The following is a 20,588-nucleotide window of genomic DNA, read 5'->3' as shown; positions in this document are numbered from 1 at the left end:
CGGGCGAGGCCCCCGTCCCCAGCGGCGACGCGCCGCCGCCGGCCGACTGGCGCCGCTGCTGGCCAGCCTGCTGGATGGGATGTTGCTGGACCGCCGCGCGCTGGACGCCTCGCGCCAGGCGGCCTTCGCCAAGCGCCTCGCCAGCGCGGCGGGGGCGGTGCGCGACCCCGGCGCCGCACTGGGCATGCTGTGCGTGCTGCACCGGCTGCTCCGACGCGTGCCTCGCCTGCGCGCCGCGCTGGAGAACGAGGCGGGGGGCCCCTCGGGGTACAGGACCTACCGCCCCGACGTGGAGGACCCCGCCGAGGCAGGGGCGCTGGCGGTGCCCCTCTGGGAGCTCAGCCTGCTTCAGCGCCACTACCACCCCGCCGTGGCGCAGCTGGCGCGGGACCTGGCGGGCGGCGTGGCGCAGAGCTCGGTCCTGCCGCCCACCGCCTCGCCCGCCGAGCTGGCGCAGCGCTACTCCACGGCCACGGGCGGCTTTCGCCCTGCGCCGCCCCTGCCCAGGAAAGCGCGGCAGCAGGAGGCGGGGCCGAGGAAGCGCGGTGGCGAGGACGAGGATGCAGTGGCGGCCAGGCTTGCGGCCGCTGGTGAAAGGGCCGGCTCCCGCCCAGGCGACGATACTGAAGCTGGACTATGCGCAGCCGTGCAAGGGCCTGGGCCGGGGTTCGGGGCTTACTTCAGGTCGGTGCGCAGGTTCCGGAGGCACCAGGAGCTGATGCGGGCGGAGCGGAGGCTGGGAGCGCAGCTGCAAGCCTTCAAGCAGCACCTCCAGGCAGGGTCGGGCAGGTGATGCGCTGGTCAGTGTACCCAGGCCGCCCACACCAGCCTGCCACGCTCATTGCTTGCTCAGAGAGCAAGCGAATGTTTACACCGTGTAAGAATGAAGAAAGCATGTTGGGAAGACGTCACCGCCATGGAGATCAGCAGGAGTGCCATACATTCAGGCCTGTTGGGTCAGGCCACAGGGTAAACTTGGGAGGCCAATTTCGGACAAGGACGCTGACGGACCAGGGCCAACGTCTCCCAGGAGGACGTTCATGAACGCCTCTAGGAAACCTGTGCTCATGCGTCTTTGGGAAAGGCGCAGTGGATGCTGTCCTTGCCATACTTCTCGCAGCAGGCCTTCAGGGCATCGATGGCCCAGCTGCACGCAGCGTTGTCGTAGTTGGTCTCGCTGAGGCACTTTTGGATGCGGCATGTATGCTTGTAGCACGCGCGGGTCTCCCCGGCACCTATGGTCGGCATGCGTCGCCTCTTGTCTGGGTACCCAGCCTCCCTCGGCGGTTCATCACCCTTGCCACCAACCATCGGAGTCGAAAGCGATCCGCATGCAAAGGCCAATATTAATCAAGGCTGTAGGAGGTTTCAAGAGGACAACAATCTCTGATGATTGACCATGAGTGTCATGAGGTGCAAAGTCTCGTATGAGAGGTTGGGAGGCCGGGGCTCCACACCCCTCGATTCGCCCGACAGCCGGCTCTCCCGGAACGCCAACGAGCCCGTCCATGCGGCTTCCCTCGATACCCAATACCGGTCATGGAACCCTTGATCGATGACACCCATATACTGGATCCCGGTCGTCGATCTGATCATCATCATGCAGGCGAAGTCAGCAAGACAACAGTCTCCTCTGTGGGCCTTTTGCCAGAGCCGAATGTAGATTGGTAAACTCTTTTGAATATAAAACATCAATAATCAACTCGAAGCCTGCATACCAGGAAATAATAAGTGGTCCCTTTCGTTTCTGCTGTAGGTGACGGCCTAGAAAATCTGCTTGTCCTCGAGCCCCGTATACCGGACCCCGACACCCCGCTGTCCACGACCTGAAGATGCGACAGGCCATCACCGACCCCAGCATAGCTCGTATCCAGTCGATATTATATTTTGGTAGTGACAGGATACATCGTAGCTTCTTGCGCACAGCTCATCATGTTGCAGCTGGTGCGGGCCGCGAGCAGGGCGTCCCGACACACCAAAGCACTCCTGCCCGCTCTCACGGTACGTTTCGGATCAAATATATAGTCAAGTGATACATACGTAATCTACAACCCAGAGACGATGAAGCGTCCAAACCTGTGACAGGGCGCGGCACGCTGGAGCGCAAGCTTGGCGGAGTTCGAGGAACTCCCTGTGTACACTCTGGACAACGTGAGTTGCGATGATGATGGTATGCGGTCCTTTTGGTCGATGGCACTTCGATATTTGGCTGCACCTGACCTCCCCTCCCCTTCATCGCGCAGAAAAAGTGGGAGCGCATCGTGACTGCCAAGCAGGCCGCGGAGGCTGGGGGCGGCCAGGCCCGGATCGCCAAGCAGCATGAGAAGGGCAAGCTCACCGCCCGCGAGCGCATTGCTGCCTTCCTGGACCCCGACTCCTTCGTGGAAGCGGGATCCCTGGTCCAGCACCGCTGCACCGACTTTGACATGGAGTCCCAGCAGTACTATGGTGGGTTGGGTCGGTGGCGGGGTGACCCCACGGCGCCCGGCCGTGATCTGACGCTCCTGATCTCGACGCCTCTAAGGTTGGGTCCTCCATTTGAACTCCTGCCCTCCGCCGCATGCAGGCGACGGCGTGATCACGGGGTCTGGCACGGTGTTTGGCCGCCCCGTCTTCGTATTCAGCCAGGACTTCACGGTGCATGGCGGGTCCCTGTCAGAGTCGCACGCCCTCAAGATCTGCCGGCTGATGGACAGGGCGGTGGCTGCGGGCGCGCCCATCGTCGGCCTGAACGACTCCGGCGGCGCGCGCATCCAGGAGGGCGTGCTGTCGCTCGGCGGCTATGCCGAGGTGTTCCAGCGGAATGTGGACGCCTCCGGGGTCATCCCACAGGTGCCATTTTGGTAATTCTGTCCTGGAGGGTTGAGAGTGCGAGGTTGCGGGTGCCCGCCTGTGGCTTTGTGGCGTTTGATGTTCGATGCTGGATCCTTCGACTCGCCCCTCTTGTTCTGGACAGGGTCCAGTCCGACCCGCCCTTGCGTGTCATGGAAGGGTGTGGGGACACTTATAGATGGGAAATGTCCAGGCTGTGCAGCCCCCATCGCCATTGCACATGACCCTCTATCTTCTTCCTCCCCCCCCCACTTCACACAGATCTCGCTCATCATGGGCCCCTGCGCTGGCGGCGCCGTGTACTCCCCCGCCCTCACCGACTTCACCTTCATGGTCCGCCACTCCTCCTACATGTTCCTCACCGGGCCCGAGGTGGTGAGATCTGTCACGGGGGAGGTGGTGACGCAGGAGGCGCTGGGCGGCGCCGGCACGCACAGTAGCAAGTCGGGCGTGGCGGCGGGCGCCTTTGACGACGAGCTGGAGGTGGGGTGGTCTGGGGGCCGTGCGTGGTGATATTGGGGTGAGATCCGGCCACCAGAGAAGTATCTGCGGCGCGTCTGCCCCGGGGAGTATACGCCTCCCCCCAAGTGCGCCGCCCCCACCCTGAGCAGCTACACGACTCCTGTACCCCAGTCAGACACCCACCCCTCCCGAACCTGCCAACCCATGCCCACCCACACACCACCCCCCCAGGCGCTGAGCGCGATGCGGGACCTGCTGTCGTACCTGCCCCCCTCCAACCGCCACGCCGCGCCCCTAGTCCCCTCGCGCGACCCCCCCACCCGCTCCTGCCCGGCGCTCAACTACCTGGTCCCGGACTCAGATGCGGAGGCGTACGACATGCACGCCGTGCTGGCGCAGGTCCTGGACGACGGTGCGCTGTTCGAGATCGCGGCCGACCACGCCAAGAACATCGTGGTCGGCTTCGGGCGGCTGGGCGGGCGCAGCGTGGGCGTGGTGGCCAACCAGCCGGCCGTGCTGGCCGGCTGCCTGGACATCGACGCCTCCGTCAAGGTGCTTGAGAGGGGGATCGGTTGCTGGAAAGGGGAGATTTCAGTGTTGAGGCAACCGGATGTCGTCGATCGCATCAAGCCATGCTGGAGTCTGTCGTCCCCGGCCTAGGCCCGCACCACATTGCTCGCTGGGCACTGGCCCTACCCCCATGCTCCCTGCAGGCGGCGCGGTTCGTGCGCTTCTGCGACGCCTTCAACATCCCGCTGGTGACCTTTGTGGACGTGCCCGGCTTCCTGCCCGGCACCGCCCAGGAGTACGGTGGCATCATCAGGTGTGCTGGGTGGGGAGGTTTGCGGCGGCGCCCATGGCATTGGTTTCTCATGCAGCCTGAGCAGCACTATGCTCCAGGCTTGGTGCTGGCCCTGGAATCTGCTTCCTGCCTCGCCTGCTTGGCCTCCAATCCTGAAACCCCAGACTCCCCTGGTGCCCTCTGTCCAGGCACGGGGCCAAGCTGCTGTACGCCTATGCCGAGGCCACCGTGCCCAAGCTGACTGTGATCACCCGCAAGGCGTACGGCGGTGCCTACGACGTCATGAGCTCCAAGGTGAGATCCTCGCGGACGGGCATTGTGATTCTCAAGGACCAGCCTGAGCCCTTGGGCTGTCATGGGACGTGTTGGAGTGGGTACCTGGCTCGATCCGCCACGCATCACGCCGATGGGGCGATGCAGAGGCGGTTGTCCCGCTGCCGCGCCCCGACCGCCCGTGCCTCACTTGGCCCCCTCATTGCTCATTCCAACAGCACCTCCGGGGGGACACCAACCTCTCGTGGCCTACGGGCCAGGTGGCAGTGATGGGCGCCAAGGGTGCCGTCGAGATCCTCTTCAGGTGGGTGCAAGGGAGCTGGGGGGGTTGGGTGGGAGGAGCCTTTCCAGTGGTCATCATGAGGGTGTGGTTGGGCGTGATCACTGCCCCGGCAAACCAGATCGGTGCCTGTGGAATCCCGTCTCATGCCTGCGGACAGCGCCATGCTTCAGCCTGTTGTACTGCACAGAATTGATGAGTGTGGCCACAGGTCAAGGCTCCTGTCCCTGTAGCATGCAAGGGCTAAGGCAAACCCCTCAGATCCCCAACGCTCCAACACCGCTGCCCGCCTGCAGGGGGAGGTCTCAGGAGGAGCAGGAGGTCAAGACCGCAGAGTACGAGGAGAAGTTCAGCAATCCTATGCAGGCAGCCAAGTACGGCTTCATCGACGACGTCATCGCCCCCCAGGACACCCGCCGGCGCCTGTGCGCCGAGCTGGAGGTGCTGAAGGACAAGCAGGCCACGCGCCCCTGGCGCAAGCACGGGAATGTGCCGCTGTGAGGGGCAGGACTTGCTGCACTGCACAGGCCGCACCTTTGCAAAGAGAATTGAACCTTTCAGCATCTCAAGTCGTATAGACTCGAATTCAACTGGCTCCTTGGAGATCCCCCCGATGTTGCCCTGGGGACGGCTCACATGCTGTGCCTGCCCCGTCTGGAAATGACTAGGGCGCCCCTCACACATCCATCGTCTGCAGCGGATCCTCGCCGGGAGCCAACGATGTGACAGGCCGGCTCCTAGTTTCTTCACACGGCAAAATATCCCAACCAAGGATACTTTCATCAAAATTTCGGGACTGCGGCTGCCACGCGACTCCAGCTATCCGCCAGGTCTGGCGGTGTTTGGTGCCCACCCCCAACTCCTGCCAGCGAGGACCCGGATCAGGGCCATGGCGAACATCCTACGACAGGGTCTGGGTGTGGCACGGACCGCCCTCCAGTATCAGCAGCGCCGGTTTGCCGGCAACCTGCCGGTGAAGCCGAACAAGTTCGTGGAGGAGTGGGCGACGCGCCGTGAGCTCATCGAGCAGGAGTTCAAGTGGGACAGGAAGACCATGACGCAGGTCCTGACCTTCGGTCTCCTAGTGCCCTATGCCATATACTCCGTGACGTGAGTGTGCGCGGGCGTGAGTCGAGGGCTGGGTGTCACTCGTTGCACCTCTATCGGAGGCATTGCTATTGAATCCAATCGACCAACCCACCCGGCTCACTGGCCAGCAGGGAACCCACCCTTACTCCATTATGTTTTCTTATCGCAGGGTGATGGAGTATGAGCACGCCGATGACTTTGCCAAGCGCCCCAAGCGCGAGGTGTGGGGTGGCAGCGATGCCTAAAAGCCCGTGCTGCCCCTTGTTGCAGTTTTCGGTGCTGGGTGACATGGCCAACCAAGAACCTTGGCGGCCTGGCGAAGACACTCACCCCGTCACCTATCATGCCAGCTCGGCTTGCATGACAAGGACTCGCTTCAGTCAGGCTTCCTGAGTCGGGGCGGCTGAGACTGCACATACCACACGGCAATGTCCTGTGCAATTCTGTACATGAATCCAAGTCGACGATAAACAGCAGAGCGTCAAGCGCAGAGGGGCTGGGGGTTCAAGGAGCCAGGAGCATTAGATACGCCACGATTCCGTCACCCATACTGCGAGACGCTGCCACTTCAGGGCGCCTAGTATGATTGTGACATCTCGAGACCGGCGTGATCATCTAGTTGCCCGCTGTCGATGGGCCAAGGCAGGGTCCACTCGAGGTAGGCTCGTCGCATGGCCTCGGCATCCGCGGCGGGGTGCAGCGGGAGCAGCCAGTACTGCCTCTGGCGCCCAAACACCTCCAGGAAGTTCCGCCGCCAGCCCTGGTCGTACGGCCAGGGTCTGTAATGGATGGAACACAGGGAGGAGTAATAAGGAAGGGAGGCGGACATATCAGCACTAACATGTTGAGGTGGAAGGGAGATGCTTTCAGCCCAGGAGCACATCGATGTGTTTGATTTTTCTGGCTGGACAACCTCGTGGCTATTGCTGCAGGCACCGCAAGCCTACGCTGCAATGGCGGCAGTATCCCCCTTCCCCTCTCGGTCCCCCTACCACAAAAGCCCTTCTTCCCCCACCAGGCTCACTTGACCGGCGCCTTCTCAAAGGCCTCGATGGTGGTCTGGTTGCGGGCGATCAGGCGCAGGTGCATGATGAGAAAGGCGAGGAGGGCCAGCGAGAACGCCGCTGCGAAGACAAAGGCTGTGAAGGCCAGCAGCAGCGTGCTCAGCGGGCCGGCCGTGCCTCTGAACTGGCGCAGCGTGGGCCCGAGCAGCAGGATCACGCTGCGAAAGGAAAGCGGGGCGGGGAGCTGGAGTGCCCTGCTTCCAGTCAGAGGTGCCTCAGCCGCATGCTGGGCTGCACCCACGGGCGACATGGCCCCTACCTCCTCACCTGATCCAGCAGGCGACGTCGGTGTACCCAAGGAAGAGGACGAAGAACTTGTAGTTGAAGAGACCCACGCAGTTGAGCACCCAGACGCACCTTGTTGGAGGGGGAAGGGGACCGTGGGAATAGGGTTGAGGTTGAGGGGGGCCACAGGCAGTGCATCAGATATATTGGCACAGGGCCAGGCCAGAGTTCATGCAAGGCCATCCGGCCTTCAAGCATGACGCGGGCATCCCCGCACCGCTCACACAATCAGGCACCTGCCGCACGCTTGAGAACAAACAAGCCAAGAGCAGTCTAGTCCACACCCACGCACTCACCAGTGGTCCATCTTGAGGACGCAGCGCTGCGTCATGCGGCAGTGGTGGGCCCGCGGCGGCTTCCAGGCCGCGCACTTCTTGCAGAAGCGGGGGCGCAGCAGGTGCCACTGCACTGGGTCCTCCGAGTCCCGGATGAGCTCGGTGAAGTCGTCGGCCAGGGCCTGCAGGTCTGCGCTCCCGACCTGCTGCTCCTGCTCTCGACGGCCGGGAGGAAGGGAGGGAGTGAGGGGGCCTGATTCAGAGGGCCACCACCGAGGGGCGGAGCAAAGGCTGGCCACGGCGCACGGACCCCCTCGCCCCTGCCTCCAAGGCTTGCTGGGGCCAGCGCGCTTACATTGACCTCGTAGTCCTGAGCTACTCGATTTCTTTGCATGTCCTTCGCGCAGTAGTTCACATCGCCACACATCAAATCCCCTCTCCAGCTGGAATCCCCACCGCGCGAAACAAACAACCCACCTCGTCGAGCTCAAAAGGCTGCCAGCCAGGGGGCACCAGTCCCGGGTTGGCAGCAAAGGTTGCCAGGTAGGCCCAGAGCAGGAGGGCCACCTGCATAGGCGTGAGGTCATGGGGTGCAGGGGTTGAGGTTGCTCGCATGTTGGCATGCATGTGTGGGCCTGCCAACCACCTCCTGCAGAGGGCAGATGCCCCACGGGGCCGTGGTCATGGCTGTGCAGGGGTGAGGCTCTGCTTTTCATGCAAGGTACAAAATGCACGGTCTGCCCAAATCAGTCTGTGGCCCCAAAGGCATCCAGGCTGGGAAGCGGCCATGCCCGATACCCGTCTGGCACGCCAGAGAGGCCCTGCCAGGCCGGCAAACTCACCATTGCAAGGAAGACAGCGCCCGTGATCCCCACCAGCGCGCGCATGATCAGGCCGCCCTGCCTCCAGGCCGGTGCCAGGCTGCATGAGAACACGGCCTGCACCTCCAGCCAGGCCAGGGCAAAGACCACGAGCAGCATGGCCTTGCCCAGGTGCCGGAGGCAGCGCAGGTACTTGAAGACATCCAGCTTTGTCACGTCCCAATTTGCCATCTCGGAGGTGCGTCGAAGGGTCCGACTCAGCCTCAGACACAGCAGACGAGTTGCCCGGGCCAACGTCATCTTTCGGGACCGGGTGGTCGCATGGCTGCCGTTCGGAAGCACAGCAAACGCATTAATCAATGTAAGGCAAGATCCTAACGTTGATCACTTCATTGCCACAGAGGGATGTTGCGGCATGCGCTGCAGGTGAGCGTTATTGGCAGGTCTACGAACGATCCGAGTCGCGCAGCAGGTCGGCAATGCGCAGCATGCGCCAGGAGTCGTGATCCTCAGAATAGCAGGCCCCTCGAGGATTCCAGCTTGCGAATAAAAATCGCAATATCAGCGAGCTCCCAGTGTTCCAGACATTGAATGTGCGCCAGTGGCAGACGAGCCGGTTTGAATCTTCCCTGTGCGTCTCACAACGATATGCTCTGTTTGGATGTACATCCACACGTTGAATGCGCTCTGCATTAGGCAAGCTGATCCCTTTTGATCAAACACCAGATGAAAGGAGCTACGTTGTAGCTCTTGAATTTTTAAGCTGTACAACCCAGCATGTACTAGTAGGGAGCCCTGCTGTATTCATCGTCACAAGCCTGTCCACACCCGACCACCACTGAAGTCCCCTCTTGACGATTTGCTTGCCCTTGCAAGCAAAGGGCAGGTAGAGACTGAGGGAGGGCCTGAGCATTTAATTGAAGATCTCCCACCACTGTATTGCAGCCGGAGGTGGCCTCCAGCAACCAGAGTGGCTGCTCATATGATACTGGAGCACAACTTGGATTCAGTAGCACCCCTGCCACTGAGAGACATTTTGATCCTGGCTGACCAGTGGCAGGATGGGGGGTTCGAGTAGGTCACTAGGGGTCTGTGACGCAGGTCCCATATCCTTGTCAGCTCCTCCATCAGGATGGGCATGGCCTCCGGGCTGTGTAGGCTGCGCCTGCTGCATCATCCCTTTGTGGAGATACTTTGGTATAGGTAGCAGCCTCATGAAAGTCTCCGCATGACTCCTGCCACATCTGCAAAGCCTCTGACTGCCAGGCGCACCGAGCGCTGGCTCAGCAGGACCCAGGTTGCTAAACTCCGGAAGCCTTTCGAGGAGGGGCACATGTTGGGGCAATGAAGTAGTCGTACTGCGCAGCCCTTAAAGACGAAGAAGTGAGCTTTCATCTCTTTATTAAATGTCACAAACACATCGCCCTGCTCTCCATGGTCCACCTGGCTTTGACAATGCAGTCCGAAGAACTGGCCAGCCGATGGCGGGGAGCTCCAGCGAGCCGTTCAGGGGCAAGCCTCTCAACAGGGTCCACGAGATGTATAGGCCGAGCAGGATGCTGAGGAGGCTTGGAAGTCGCAAGGCTGGATGTTTTGTCGCTGCTGCCTGTGAGGGTGATGCAACAATGCCTTTCTGAGGGGGCTGAAGGGCTTGACAAGCCTCTCCAAGCCAAGGGAATTCAGCGCACCTCCACCTCAGCCAGGCGCTCCAGCTCGCGCTCCATGATCAAGAGCTTACGCTCCGCTTTGGCGCACTGCACAAATGTCTGGGGGGCATTCAGGCGCGCGATCTCGGCACGCAGGACCGGAAGGGATGCCATCAACTCCAGTTGCCGGCGAGCGGTGTCGGGCACCTGCATGGCGAGCATGCACATGTGACAACGAATCGGGGCCATTAGAGATGACGAGGTGATGTCCAATAGACAGGGTCGATGACCTTCGCACCAGCCACCACTGCAGAAAGGCGTCCAGCAACTCCTTGAGCAGGATGATCAGGAAGACCACCCACGCCGGTGGCAGTGGACCTTTCCAGACCATCATCTATCACAGTGCTATTTCATTGAGTTCGTCTCTGATCTTTCTTTGGGGGTGTGAGTGTTGCGCGAGACTCTTGCCAGCGAGAGTCTCGAGTCGTCAGTCACGGCAGCAGATCAAGGAAGAATGGGCAGACTTGTTCACTTACATGCTGAGCGTGAGCTTTGTGTCATCAAGAGATCATTCGAATACGCAGACTGTATGCACGCCCTTTCGTCTAGATTTTGATGGGGACATACGGTGTCACACCACCGATCGGCCGGCACTGGAGTCTGTGTCCTGTCACTGTTGACCACTGCTCTTCCTCTCTTGGGATCAAACAAAGGTAAGTGCTGCTCGGCATTTCAATAAAACGAAATCCATACCAAGCTTGAGTAGCACCTGAAACTGGAGATTCTGGTGCCTCCATAGGAGAATCTCTGAGTACAAAGTCTGGCCTCGGGTCCTGTGCTGGTGCCCTATTGCCAAGGACCATGATGTGATTCATCCACGCTCGGGCCGTGGTACATTCTCACGACACCTTCCAATCCTACCAAACAACCCTGGAGTGTGCGGACGTGTGCTTGTATTCGACGGGTGGTCAGCCGGGGTCAAACCTCCAGGCGATATTTTGGGGAGAGGTGAACAGCGACTTGCATTTACATACGCTGGTCCAGCCGGAACCTACCAAAGAGTCACTCGCTAATTCACCGCATCACCCACGACCTGAAGTTCCAAGGTTCAACCCAAAGATGTGCGACGCCGCGGTCAGGGAAGGGGTGGCAGCCTGCCCCTTCCTCCGCAGAGTAGCTGCCACGCAGGGCCAGGAGTTTGCCGTGCGCCTGGCGATAAACCCACTGAAACCCGTTGTAGATTGCGGACCATCGTCCCCCCTCTTCCCGGAGGATGCCATGTCCTTCCAGTCTGCCTTCGCCATGTTCCACGGGGCGCGAGGTGTCATGCCTCTGGCCCCGTCGACGGCGAGGACGACGGGCAGCTGCTCCCACGCGCAGCCCAAGGCGCAGCCGAGCAGGGGGTGCGACGCTCCATCCGCGCCACAGCCTTCGCTGAGCGGGCTGCCGGTAGCTTCCATGAGCATTTCAGGCTTCGGGAAGCTGGTGAGTGGGAGGTTGTGCAGCACTGATGGGGTGCAGGCACTTCGTCACGTGGTGTTGTGCAGTCTGGATCAGGGCACGGATGTGTAATCCATGGGGGCCTTGGACGAGGAAGGCCGTGGTGTGAGGTCCGCCAGGGGCTCTGGTCCCACCTCGTCTCGCTGCACTCGGAGGCTCAGGATGGTTTGCCCAGCACGGCAACGCCTCTGCTCCAAGTGCCTTTGGTCACATGTTGCCACAAGATGGAGCAAGTGCTGCCGCCGTCATGCCACCTCTCACCCCGCAAACACCCTCCTCGTCACACCGCAGCCCGACCCCTCGGAGTTCCTGACGCGGCTGCGCCGGCGGCGGGACTCCGGGCGCAAGGGCCGCCAACCCCACGGCCCGCGCGCCGGCGGCATCAAGGGCAGCGCCCGCGCGCCGCGCCTGTCCGCCTCGGGCGTGGCCGGCCACTCCGGCGCCAGCCCGCTGGCCGCGCTGGGCCCGCTGGCCGCGCTGCTGCCCACCACGGCTTCCGGCCACCTGCGCTGCCCGGCCGCCATCACGCGCATGCGCGGTTTCGTGGCTGGCCTGGGCGCGGTGCGCGGCCTGCGCCCGCAGGCGCTGCCTGTGCGCGGAGCGGCGCTGGCCGCCGTGGCCGCGCTGGGCAATGTCCCGGCCGGCGCAGCGCGGGAGCACACCGCCAAGTTCTCCCCCGCCTGGTTCGCGGCGGTGCACGTGGCCGTGCCCTTCGTGGCCATGCTGCGCAAGGCGGTCCTGCTCCCCAACTGGGCCCTGCTGCTGACCATCGCCGGGTCGGTGGCGGGGCAGGCCGCCGGCGCGCGCCTCGAGCGCGCGCGCCTGGCAGGCACGCTGGACCTTGGCGGCGCACTGGCCGCGCTGGGCGCGCTGGCCGCGCTGCCGGAGGCCCGCGAGGGGCGGGACGAGGAGAGCGTCTGGCCCGCCTTTGCCCACGTGTCGCAGGCGCCCCGCGCGCCGCCCGCCGTCGCGGCCTGAGGCCACGGGGGGGTTCGCCCGCGTGGCACCCCGTCGCACCCTGTGCACTCGAAGAATGTATCCTCGGAGTGGTGTACCCCCTGGGACGCGAGCTGGCATGAATGCTCCCCTGTCCTTGTAGAATCTGTACTGGATGAAGGAAGGTTGGGTCAGGTATTGAGGCATTCAGGGGGCCAGGGGGATGCGGAGCAGAGGGGCGACGCCAGCAGGCGATGGTGGTACAGGAAAGACTGGCTGATGGGAAGATGTCATGGCAAGGAGGTGCGGGAGCAGCGACGCAGGACCACAACCGCAGCCTTGGATGTAGTCCAACAGCCTCGTCAGACACCCCGCTGGGCCACAAACTGGGACAGCGCCTCCAGCCGCTGCAGCTGCGGCGGCGCCAGGTCGCCGCGCCCCGCCTCCAGCCGACCCAGCAGCGCCCGGGCGCGGCCCAGTAGTCGCTCTGCGCCGGCGCCGTCACCCGCCGCCGCATGCGCGTCCGCCGTCTTGACCATGCCCGTGAGCGCAGAGAGCGCGGCGGGCGCCCAGCCGGGGGGCGTGCTCCCCCCGTCCACCCTGTCGTTCTCGCTTTCCAGGTCGCACAGCAGGCGCTCGCGCAGGTCCAGGGCCCGTGTGTAGAAGGGCAGCGCTTCGCCCACCCGGCCCTGCATGTGGTACAGCTCCGCCACCTTGTTCAGCGTCACCGACAGCGTCTGCCGCGCCTCCGCCCCGCCCGCGTCCCCCAGCAGCGCCGCGCTGGCCAGGTAGGCGTCCAGCGCCGCCTCGGTCCGGCCCTGCGCGCGCGCGCAGTCGCCCAGGCAGCCTTGCACAGTGGCCAGCGCACACGCGTCGGCCGCGTCTTCTTCGCTGGCGCTCGCCCTCCTCGCCTCGGCGGCGGCCCTTTCTTGCGCGTCGCCAGCCGCGACCCCCATCCCGACCTCATTCGCAGCGCTTTCGCCGTCGCAAACCACGCCGTTCCCACCCCCAGCCTCGCGCCGCGCGGCGCGGTTGGCCATCTGAGCCTGCAGCACGCCGCGGCACTGCGTCAGCCGGTGCTCGCCGGAGGGCAGGTTGCCGCCCGCCAGCGCGCGAAGGCCCAGCTGAAGGAGGAAGTTGGCGCGGCCGCGCGGCTCATCGGCGCCGGCGTCGCCGGCCAGACCCTCCAGCTCCCAGATGGAGTGGCTGTCGCCATGCGCCTCAATGTACGCCTCCACGTGCCCTGCGGGAGATGTTCCAGGCATTGCCCGCGATGAAGGTAAGGTTCTGCGGCGCACTGTTGAGCGGCACAGGCTACTTCAGGCAAACTGGTATGGGCCTTCCTGCTGCAACGATGGGCAAGCCCCCTCTCCCAGACCACCCCTCAGGAAACCCTACCCTGGACATCCGGGGCGGCAGTCAGGGGCTGGGCGTCGGCGCCGCATATGGGGCAGTCATGGTACCGCTCGATGCAGGCGCGGCAGTACTCATGACGACACGCCGTGCGCACACAGTCGTGCAGGAGAGACCTGGGATGAAGGGGTTGGAGCGACGAGTGGATGCTGTCGAAGGAGATTGCGGTGAGAAGAACGCCAGTGCTGTAAGCCGTGGGCCTATGCCAGCACTCCCGTCAGAACACTCAAAGACCGCAGACCGCATGGGTTTGGACCACCACCATGTCTTCATCCCACGTCACATCCGCCCTCGTCGTACTTGCACAGGACGCAGTGGAAGCTGCCCAGTTTCTGCTGGACTTCCGAGGAGAAGCCCATGGGACACTTGGGGGCGTCGCTGCCCACAGGCGTGGAGGGCTGTGCGCCGCCAGAGGCCAGGAAGGGGCATTTCCCAGGTGCCTTGGGCGCCTCGGCCTGCTCCGGGATCTGGGAGTGAAAGGGGCACCCAGCGGCTTGCGCGGCAGCCTTGACGCTGATCTGGGGAGGGTTGCCCGCCTCCTTGTTACCATTCCCCCGCTCGCTGGGGGTCCGAGAGGGGTCAGGGACGGGAGACGATGTCTCCTTGGCGCCACCCATGAAGCGCCGGAAGGGGCAGCCAGAGGAGGCGGGGGGGGGAATGGTGGTGGCAGGGTCTCGGGAATCTGCGCCTGCCACACGTCCCGAAGCTGCAGGATGGTCCAGGTCTGAAGCGCCACCAGATGACTGGCCTGGGAGCACGGTCTTCTCCTTCAGTGACATGCCGCTGAAGGGGCATTTCTTGGTCGCCATGCGAGGTCTGGTGTCACCCTGGAGCTCTCTCGGAGTGGGGCCAGCGTCGTGTGTCGATGGACCCCGCCTCGGATGCACAGTCCCAATGGCCTTTGCAAGATATCAAGTGATCCTCAGAGGAATATGATGCGCAATATATGAGCTTTTCGTCAAGGAATCGACAGGTTCTATCGCCCATAGGTTCTGGGCGGGGTCTTACAGCATGACGCAGCACGGTCTCGGGTCGCTCTTGCATAAATGCTGCCCCGAGAGACGATTACCCAATTGCAGGCGCAGGACTATATAGCTGTGAATTCTGGATCGGTCGAAAGTGCGATTGAGGTTTTTGCGATGACGGTGCAGACCTGAGACGGGTACTTCGAGCGTGCGAGAGGTTTCGGTGGCCAGAGCTATGGCCCGCAAACTCCGAGTCCTGGCGTTCCACAGCTTCAGGACGAGCTCCCGCATATTCCAGGAGCAGGTAGCGATGATGCACTGTCGGAATCGGGTATTAGGTCCTGCTCTGCGCAGGCTCCAACCCATGGTCACCCCAACCACAAACAGATGCAGCGCGTGGGCTTGGACAAGGAGTTGGAAGATTTGATCGAGGTGCGATGCCCTTATCGCCAGGTGTAGCATGCCAGAATCATTCTCGGCTAGTACCAACCCACTCATCTGAACTGTGGCGCAGGTCACCTACATCAACGCACCGAATAGGGCATCTGGTCCGATCCCGGAAGACGTCGCTCCCTTCTTCAAGGGGCCTTACTACGAGTGAGAACAGAGCATGGGAGATGGGAGAGGAGGTCGTCTTCTCTTTTGAGGTTTGCTCTGCCAACTGGATTTCCCTTCCAGGAAGGAGTGAGAGACGATGCAATGCACACCCCTCCCGTCCCCCTTCAGGTGGTGGAATGTCTCCCAGGACAAGAGTGGCAAGTGGGTTATTGATGACTGGGAGCCAGCAATGAAGGAAGCAGCAACAGCAATGCGAGAGCATGGACCATTCGATGGTGAGGCAATGCAGGTTTTAACCGAGGGGCAAGCAGATCATCTTTGAGAATAGTCGAAGGGGCAGCCTGGCCAAAGTTTCCTGTGACCACTTCTGCACCCTCTCGTCAAGGTTGCTGGCCTGAAGCAACGCTCTGGTGCACTCGCAGGTGTGATGGGGTTCAGCCAAGGGGGCGCGATGGCCTCCTTGGTGGTGGCCCTCCAAAGGAGTGGGGAGAGGTTCCAGGAGTTTCCCCGTCTGAAGTTCATCCTGGCGTTTGCAGGAATCAAGTGAGCATGGGCATGGCATGCATGAGTGACCTCCATTACTGGTTACGTTCACAATCCGAGCGCTGTGCGAAGGGGTCCATTGAACTGAATGAACCGCTCGTGCCTGAATCATTTGCTGTGGTAGAAACCGTCTGATGCCGAGTTGGGCATGCCCAAAATGTGCTTCCCTCCTGCAGACTTCGGATGAAGGACCTGGAGTACCTCTATGGCTCGCTGCACGACGTGGAGTCCTGCCACATTGTAGGAGATCGTGATCCAATAAAGAATGTGAGTCTTACAAGACTCTCGGTGCTGTGAAGGTGGACGCTTGCATGAACCTGTTCTCAGAGTTGCCGCATGTCGAGAATTACTCATGGCAAAAGACTTGAATGCTCCAATTCCCCTGCCAACCTCCAATCAGATGACGAACCATCTCATCGAATCGTTTGACAACCCAATCGTCATCAATCACACTCGAGGTCATGTCGTGCCCCAGCTGGCGGGTCACGACCTGACTACCCTTCGAGACTTCTTGCAAGCGCAGCTGGCACATCCCAAGCTCTGAAGACCTTTGGCTGCCGCCGCGTTGCGCATTTTAATGCATGTGCATGGCTCATTTTGCCATTTGAATGAACCATTTGTCCTTTACACCTGTATTCCTTGAACGTCTGTCGGCAAGCGGACAGCCCGTGTGTGGACATGTCGGTCGCACCGAAAGCCATCGAGGGTGACCAGTCGATGGTTGCAGATGTACGAGTCAGGTATGACATTACGGTCGACATCGAAGGCGAGGTAGACTGGGTGGATGACCCAGCAAATGCCTGGGAAGGTGTCGTGGACCCGCAACCATGGGTTCGGCCACGGTGGGCAGACGATGCGACCTGCGTCATCAGCCCTGGCTCCAAGGTGAGCATGGTACGGGTTTTAGCGTTAGAGATATGTGGAGATTTGGGTTGTGTCGAGTCACCTTCGTCCCATCGAGTGGTGCCCTCCTGGTGCTTGGCTGCTGCAGGCGCCCCCATCTCGGCCGTCGCATCCGGGGCCCTCACCAGCCGCCTTCAGGCTGAGCAGGAACAGGTATGTGCTCAGAAAACTGCTACCATTTTCGAATGGCATAGAGAATTGCAGCATGATCGAGGACTGAGCATGTACACTTCACCCTCGTCCAGGGCTGCCTCTCGCCGCATCCAGAGGGCGCTCATGACCCCCATCATCGCAATGAACAGGCGATAGGATGTTCCAGGGCTCCACTCCGAGTGTTGCTGTCAAAGCTTGGGAATGGCAATGTAGAGACACTGCTCTCAGCGCGGGAGCGCACTGTGTGTACGCAACCTAACGGACTTGTCATGCGGCAAACCAAGTCGCCGTACTCTGCCAAAGGAGGATTGTCATTCCTATCGAAACCCAGCTTGCGGGTGTGCCGACGCGTACCGTGAAATCATCTGTAAGTTCCATGGATGAGTCGGACAGACCACCAGCTGTCACACCGCCAGGGTCGATTCCCGCGCTGTGCCTCGGGGATTTCAATTTCTTCCCCGGGCGTACCTTCAACAGCTGTTGAAGGTTGCCTCCGACCTCATGGCAACAATGCCCTTCACCACTGCATCAGTATTCATGTTGTTGCTGTGTGGTCTCGAATAAGAGCATAGCGATGTGTTGAGTTACCCCTCGGGGGCAGTCGTTGTTAGAGCATGGATGGCGCTTGGACCGAGCAGGAGGTCCCGAACCCATCGTCTTCCGGTGCAAGTGCACAAGCTGCATCCTTGGATGTGAACCGTGGTACCACTTATGATGCCCCGAGCAACGGGGTAAGCCTCTTGCAGGCTTCGCGTCGTCCGCTCGCGACCGTTGATACGCTCCCATGCTTCCGACCGGGATGACGCGTGGGCGTGTCCCTTCCGCCACCCACCGAGCTGTCAGACCCCGCAGAGCCGAGTTCCGGCCCTTAACGCCCCACCCCTCCCCAATCCACTCGCAGGCATCCTCTGAACCTGTTTTCCCCGTCCCCATATCGCTGAGCCCTCCCCTCAAGAGCGAGGCACGGTCCTCCAACCCTTCCCCAAGAGCCAGCATCGATGCGTCGGCTGAGGCGCAGGAGCTCAAACGCCAGATCTGCTTCGACTTCACGAAAGGGATGTGCACCCGGGGAGCAGCCTGCAAGTACTCCCACTCTGTCGACCACATCATTGCAGTGAACTCCGAGGAGAAGGGCATCTGCTTCGACTTCCTCAAGGGCCTGTGCAACCGAGGCCTCATGTGCCGGTTTTCCCATGACCTCACCAACCTGCAGGCACCCCAGGTGAGGCAGCCCGCTGCACAACATCCTGGAAGGAACAGGGTTGCGCTCTGCCCTGATGCCCGCTGAGACTTGGCCCCCACCGGGGTGCCAAAATACATGGTCGGCATCTAGCGCTGCAAGTTCACTGTTCTAGCTCGTCTGGAGAAGGCCGAGGCCTGTCTCAACCGCGGTGTCGCCCCAATGCTGATTGATAAGCGCATCCCGTTGTCCAGATCGATGCGATGCACCCTCTCATCCATGTCCAAACAGGAATCGGGGAACGGCCGGCGCCGCTTCGCCCCCATCTGCTACGACTTCGTCAAGAACCAGTGCACGCGGGGGGATGCCTGCCGCTACTCCCACGACTACGCCTCCATCCTGTACGGGCCCAGGGGTGCCGGCAAGCAACTCAACGTGCTTTGCGTCGACTACACCCGGTGCGCAGGGTGACTGGTTGAGAGTAATGCGTGCGCCGCGTCGGGAGCACCCACGCCGAGCAGATGCATGCCGTGGGCGGGTCCCCTGGGCAACCCAAGGGGAGATTACTAGGTTTGGGGTTGTGGGCTTTTACCACCCGGGGCAGTGCCTTTCGCTGGAGCACCTGCATCACAGACACTCTGCCCCATGTCTATCCCCAGGGGCCGATGCCTACGTGGCGATGCTTGCCGATACCTGCACCCCGCCCCCGCGGCGTATGGCGGGCCTGCTTCGCTGGAGGCCGTGGTCGGAGCTCTGCAGAGCCAGGCGCTCCGGGCGAACGGCGAGCTGGCGGGCTGGCCGCTGCCTGGCGCAGAGCTGGACATGCTGCAGGGTGGAGGGGGGCAGCACAGCGGTGAGTAATACATGCATGTGCTGGTGGAGCCTGGGTGCTGTGCGGGCTGGCCACTGCCAGGAGTTGTGGGTGTGGAGTGGAGGAGCCCGAACTCTGAGGCAGACTCTCCGGTCGCGCGCACACCTGTCTGCGAGAATCGCCTCCCGCGTCCAACTCATCACACTGCACCATGCGTGTTTGCAGGGCACGCGGGGATGGGCTGGCAGCAGGGCCCCGGCTGGCCCCACGCGGCCGCCGCGGCGGGGTACCCGATGCAGCCCGCGGTGCCGGCGCCCGGCTTTGACCCCGGGTACGACCTGGTCATGGCCCAGCTCCAGGGCCTGAGCCTGGCCGGCCAGGAGGCGGCGCCGAGCGGGCGGCACCCACAGGCGGGGCTGTACGAGGCCGCGGTCCTGCAGAGCATGCTGCTGCAGCAGCGGTTTGGGGCGGCGGGGCCCGAGGCGAGGAGCGGCGGCTTCCAGGGAACGGCGCACGCCGCGCCTGGCGCGGCGGCCTTTGCTCAGGGGGGCCCGTGCTACCCTCCGGCGGGGGGGGCCTACCCGCACGGCCCCGCTCCGTGCTCGAGCGCCGCAGCTACCTTCCCCCACGATGCAGCGTCCGGCCCCTACGGCGCAGCGTCCGGCCCCTACGGCGCAGCGTCCAGCCCCTACGGCGCACCGTCCGGCCCCCACGGCGCAGCGTTCGGCCCCCACGGAGCAGCGTCCGAACCCCACGGCGCAGCGTTCTACCAGCACGCAGCCGCCGGCGCGGGGCACGCGGCAGCGCTGGCCGCGCTGCGTGCCGCAGCTGGGGCGGCGGGGCCGGGCCCTGGCGAGCGCCCCGCGCCCGCCGCCCTGCAGGCCAGCGCCAAGCGTGCGGCGCCGGGGCCGCGCCTGCCCAGCGGCGCGTCGCTGCCCTCGGGCTTCCTCTCCTCCACCTCGCGGGGGGGTTACACGGCACCGCAGGCGCACCGCATCAAGCAGCTGCCGCGCGCCATGGAGCAGCTGCTGGCGGGGGAGGCGGGGGAGGACCTGTCTCCCACCATCCCCGCGGGCTGGTACGACCCCACGCCCGAGCAGCGCGCCGGTGCGAGCCCCGCGCCGGAGCCCGCCGCGCCCGACCTGGCGCCCATCTTCACCCGCGCGGCGGAAGACGGGGCCGCACGCAGCGGGGGGGCCACGCCCGTGGACGGCGCGCGCAGCACGGTGAGTTTGTTCGGGGGGGGGGAGTGTTGTGAGGTTGGGGGGGGGGTGTTGTGAGGGGCGGCGGCGAGGAATGCAGGGCCGGAGCGCGTGGGAGAAGAGGAGAGGCTCAGGTCGCAAAGGGTGTTTGGGGCGAGGGTCGCACCGGTTCCCGCTGCGGTGGCTGGGAGGCTCGCGCCGCCCTGCCACCGCTGAAGGGGCCGGGAGGCTCGCGCCGCCCTGCCACCGCTGAAGGGGCTGGGAGGCTCGCGCCGCCCTGCCACCGCCAGAGGGGCCTGCCATGCGAGGGCTCCAATCCCTCATCGCGCGCCAAACCCCGGCCCAACCCCCCCTGGCCACGCAGACGCAGCGCGGCGGATCGGGCGACGACCGCGCGGGCCTGGAGCTGCTGCAGTCCATCTGGGCCATCCACGGCGCCTAGGCGGCAGTGGCTCGAGCCTTCCTTTGGACGCCTCGGGCCTGGCCCCCGATCGGCCGGCCACGCGCCCACTTCCTCTACGCCCCGGCGTCCCTCAGCGCTCCTGCCCGCCACTCCTGCGCCACTCTCGCAGCCGCTGCTCCTTCCCCCCCCCCC

General features: G+C 63.3%; 11 protein-coding genes across 11 annotated transcripts in view; 7 read left to right on the top strand and 4 right to left on the bottom strand.

Moving 5' to 3' along the window:
• Positions 1 to 793, top strand: part of F751_5748 (Nucleolar complex protein 3-like protein) — a gene marked incomplete at both ends in the record, with an annotated part of 6,857 nt that extends 6,064 nt beyond the window's left edge. The window contains one exon of the mRNA XM_011404061.1: positions 23 to 793. Coding sequence (XP_011402363.1) covers positions 23 to 793 — 771 coding nt within the window. The remainder of the gene's footprint in view (positions 1 to 22) is intronic.
• Positions 794 to 1,065: 272 nt separating this feature from the next.
• F751_5747 (hypothetical protein) lies at positions 1,066 to 1,248 on the bottom strand (the record flags this gene model as incomplete). The annotated part of the gene is made up of 1 exon (XM_011404060.1): positions 1,066 to 1,248. The coding sequence occupies one exon, from the start codon at positions 1,246 to 1,248 to the stop codon at positions 1,066 to 1,068; it is 183 nt and encodes a 60-aa protein (XP_011402362.1).
• A 684-nt stretch (positions 1,249 to 1,932) lies between these two features.
• On the top strand, positions 1,933 to 5,150 carry F751_5746 (Propionyl-CoA carboxylase beta chain, mitochondrial; the record flags this gene model as incomplete). Its single annotated transcript, XM_011404059.1, has 9 exons — positions 1,933 to 2,001; positions 2,244 to 2,448; positions 2,567 to 2,832; positions 3,094 to 3,315; positions 3,526 to 3,846; positions 4,008 to 4,117; positions 4,285 to 4,390; positions 4,588 to 4,673; positions 4,946 to 5,150. The coding sequence occupies 9 exons, from the start codon at positions 1,933 to 1,935 to the stop codon at positions 5,148 to 5,150; spliced, it is 1,590 nt and encodes a 529-aa protein (XP_011402361.1).
• A 388-nt stretch (positions 5,151 to 5,538) lies between these two features.
• On the top strand, positions 5,539 to 5,983 carry F751_5745 (hypothetical protein; the record flags this gene model as incomplete). The annotated part of the gene is made up of 2 exons (XM_011404058.1): positions 5,539 to 5,759; positions 5,908 to 5,983. The coding sequence occupies 2 exons, from the start codon at positions 5,539 to 5,541 to the stop codon at positions 5,981 to 5,983; spliced, it is 297 nt and encodes a 98-aa protein (XP_011402360.1).
• Positions 5,984 to 6,315: 332 nt separating this feature from the next.
• F751_5744 (putative protein S-acyltransferase 14) lies at positions 6,316 to 8,414 on the bottom strand (the record flags this gene model as incomplete). Its single annotated transcript, XM_011404057.1, has 6 exons — positions 6,316 to 6,517; positions 6,763 to 6,960; positions 7,070 to 7,159; positions 7,384 to 7,574; positions 7,840 to 7,929; positions 8,205 to 8,414. The coding sequence occupies 6 exons, from the start codon at positions 8,412 to 8,414 to the stop codon at positions 6,316 to 6,318; spliced, it is 981 nt and encodes a 326-aa protein (XP_011402359.1).
• Positions 8,415 to 9,862: 1,448 nt separating this feature from the next.
• Positions 9,863 to 10,042, bottom strand: F751_5743 (hypothetical protein; the record flags this gene model as incomplete). The annotated part of the gene is made up of 1 exon (XM_011404056.1): positions 9,863 to 10,042. One exon carries the CDS (start codon positions 10,040 to 10,042, stop codon positions 9,863 to 9,865), a length of 180 nt encoding a protein of 59 aa, XP_011402358.1.
• A 906-nt stretch (positions 10,043 to 10,948) lies between these two features.
• On the top strand, positions 10,949 to 12,467 carry F751_5742 (hypothetical protein; the record flags this gene model as incomplete). Its single annotated transcript, XM_011404055.1, has 3 exons — positions 10,949 to 11,065; positions 11,621 to 12,265; positions 12,429 to 12,467. The coding sequence occupies 3 exons, from the start codon at positions 10,949 to 10,951 to the stop codon at positions 12,465 to 12,467; spliced, it is 801 nt and encodes a 266-aa protein (XP_011402357.1).
• Positions 12,468 to 12,627: 160 nt separating this feature from the next.
• F751_5740 (hypothetical protein) lies at positions 12,628 to 14,487 on the bottom strand (the record flags this gene model as incomplete). Its single annotated transcript, XM_011404053.1, has 3 exons — positions 12,628 to 13,508; positions 13,664 to 13,794; positions 13,979 to 14,487. 3 exons carry the CDS (start codon positions 14,485 to 14,487, stop codon positions 12,628 to 12,630), a joined length of 1,521 nt encoding a protein of 506 aa, XP_011402355.1.
• Positions 13,942 to 14,406, top strand: F751_5741 (hypothetical protein; the record flags this gene model as incomplete). The annotated part of the gene is made up of 1 exon (XM_011404054.1): positions 13,942 to 14,406. The coding sequence occupies one exon, from the start codon at positions 13,942 to 13,944 to the stop codon at positions 14,404 to 14,406; it is 465 nt and encodes a 154-aa protein (XP_011402356.1).
• A 1,165-nt stretch (positions 14,488 to 15,652) lies between the features above and the next one.
• F751_5739 (hypothetical protein) lies at positions 15,653 to 16,288 on the top strand (the record flags this gene model as incomplete). The annotated part of the gene is made up of 3 exons (XM_011404052.1): positions 15,653 to 15,744; positions 15,921 to 16,011; positions 16,145 to 16,288. The coding sequence occupies 3 exons, from the start codon at positions 15,653 to 15,655 to the stop codon at positions 16,286 to 16,288; spliced, it is 327 nt and encodes a 108-aa protein (XP_011402354.1).
• A 1,569-nt stretch (positions 16,289 to 17,857) lies between these two features.
• F751_5738 (Zinc finger CCCH domain-containing protein 7) lies at positions 17,858 to 20,435 on the top strand (the record flags this gene model as incomplete). The annotated part of the gene is made up of 6 exons (XM_011404051.1): positions 17,858 to 18,022; positions 18,272 to 18,438; positions 18,640 to 18,724; positions 19,091 to 19,344; positions 19,714 to 20,017; positions 20,358 to 20,435. 6 exons carry the CDS (start codon positions 17,858 to 17,860, stop codon positions 20,433 to 20,435), a joined length of 1,053 nt encoding a protein of 350 aa, XP_011402353.1.
• Positions 20,436 to 20,588: the final 153 nt, after the last annotated feature.

This window comes from Auxenochlorella protothecoides (genome assembly GCF_000733215.1).
Source record: "Auxenochlorella protothecoides strain 0710 unplaced genomic scaffold scaffold7, whole genome shotgun sequence".
In the NCBI taxonomy this organism is placed as follows: domain Eukaryota; kingdom Viridiplantae; phylum Chlorophyta; class Trebouxiophyceae; order Chlorellales; family Chlorellaceae; genus Auxenochlorella; species Auxenochlorella protothecoides.
Note: the sequence above shows the minus strand (reverse complement) of the source record. Positions and strands in the feature narration are given on the sequence as shown.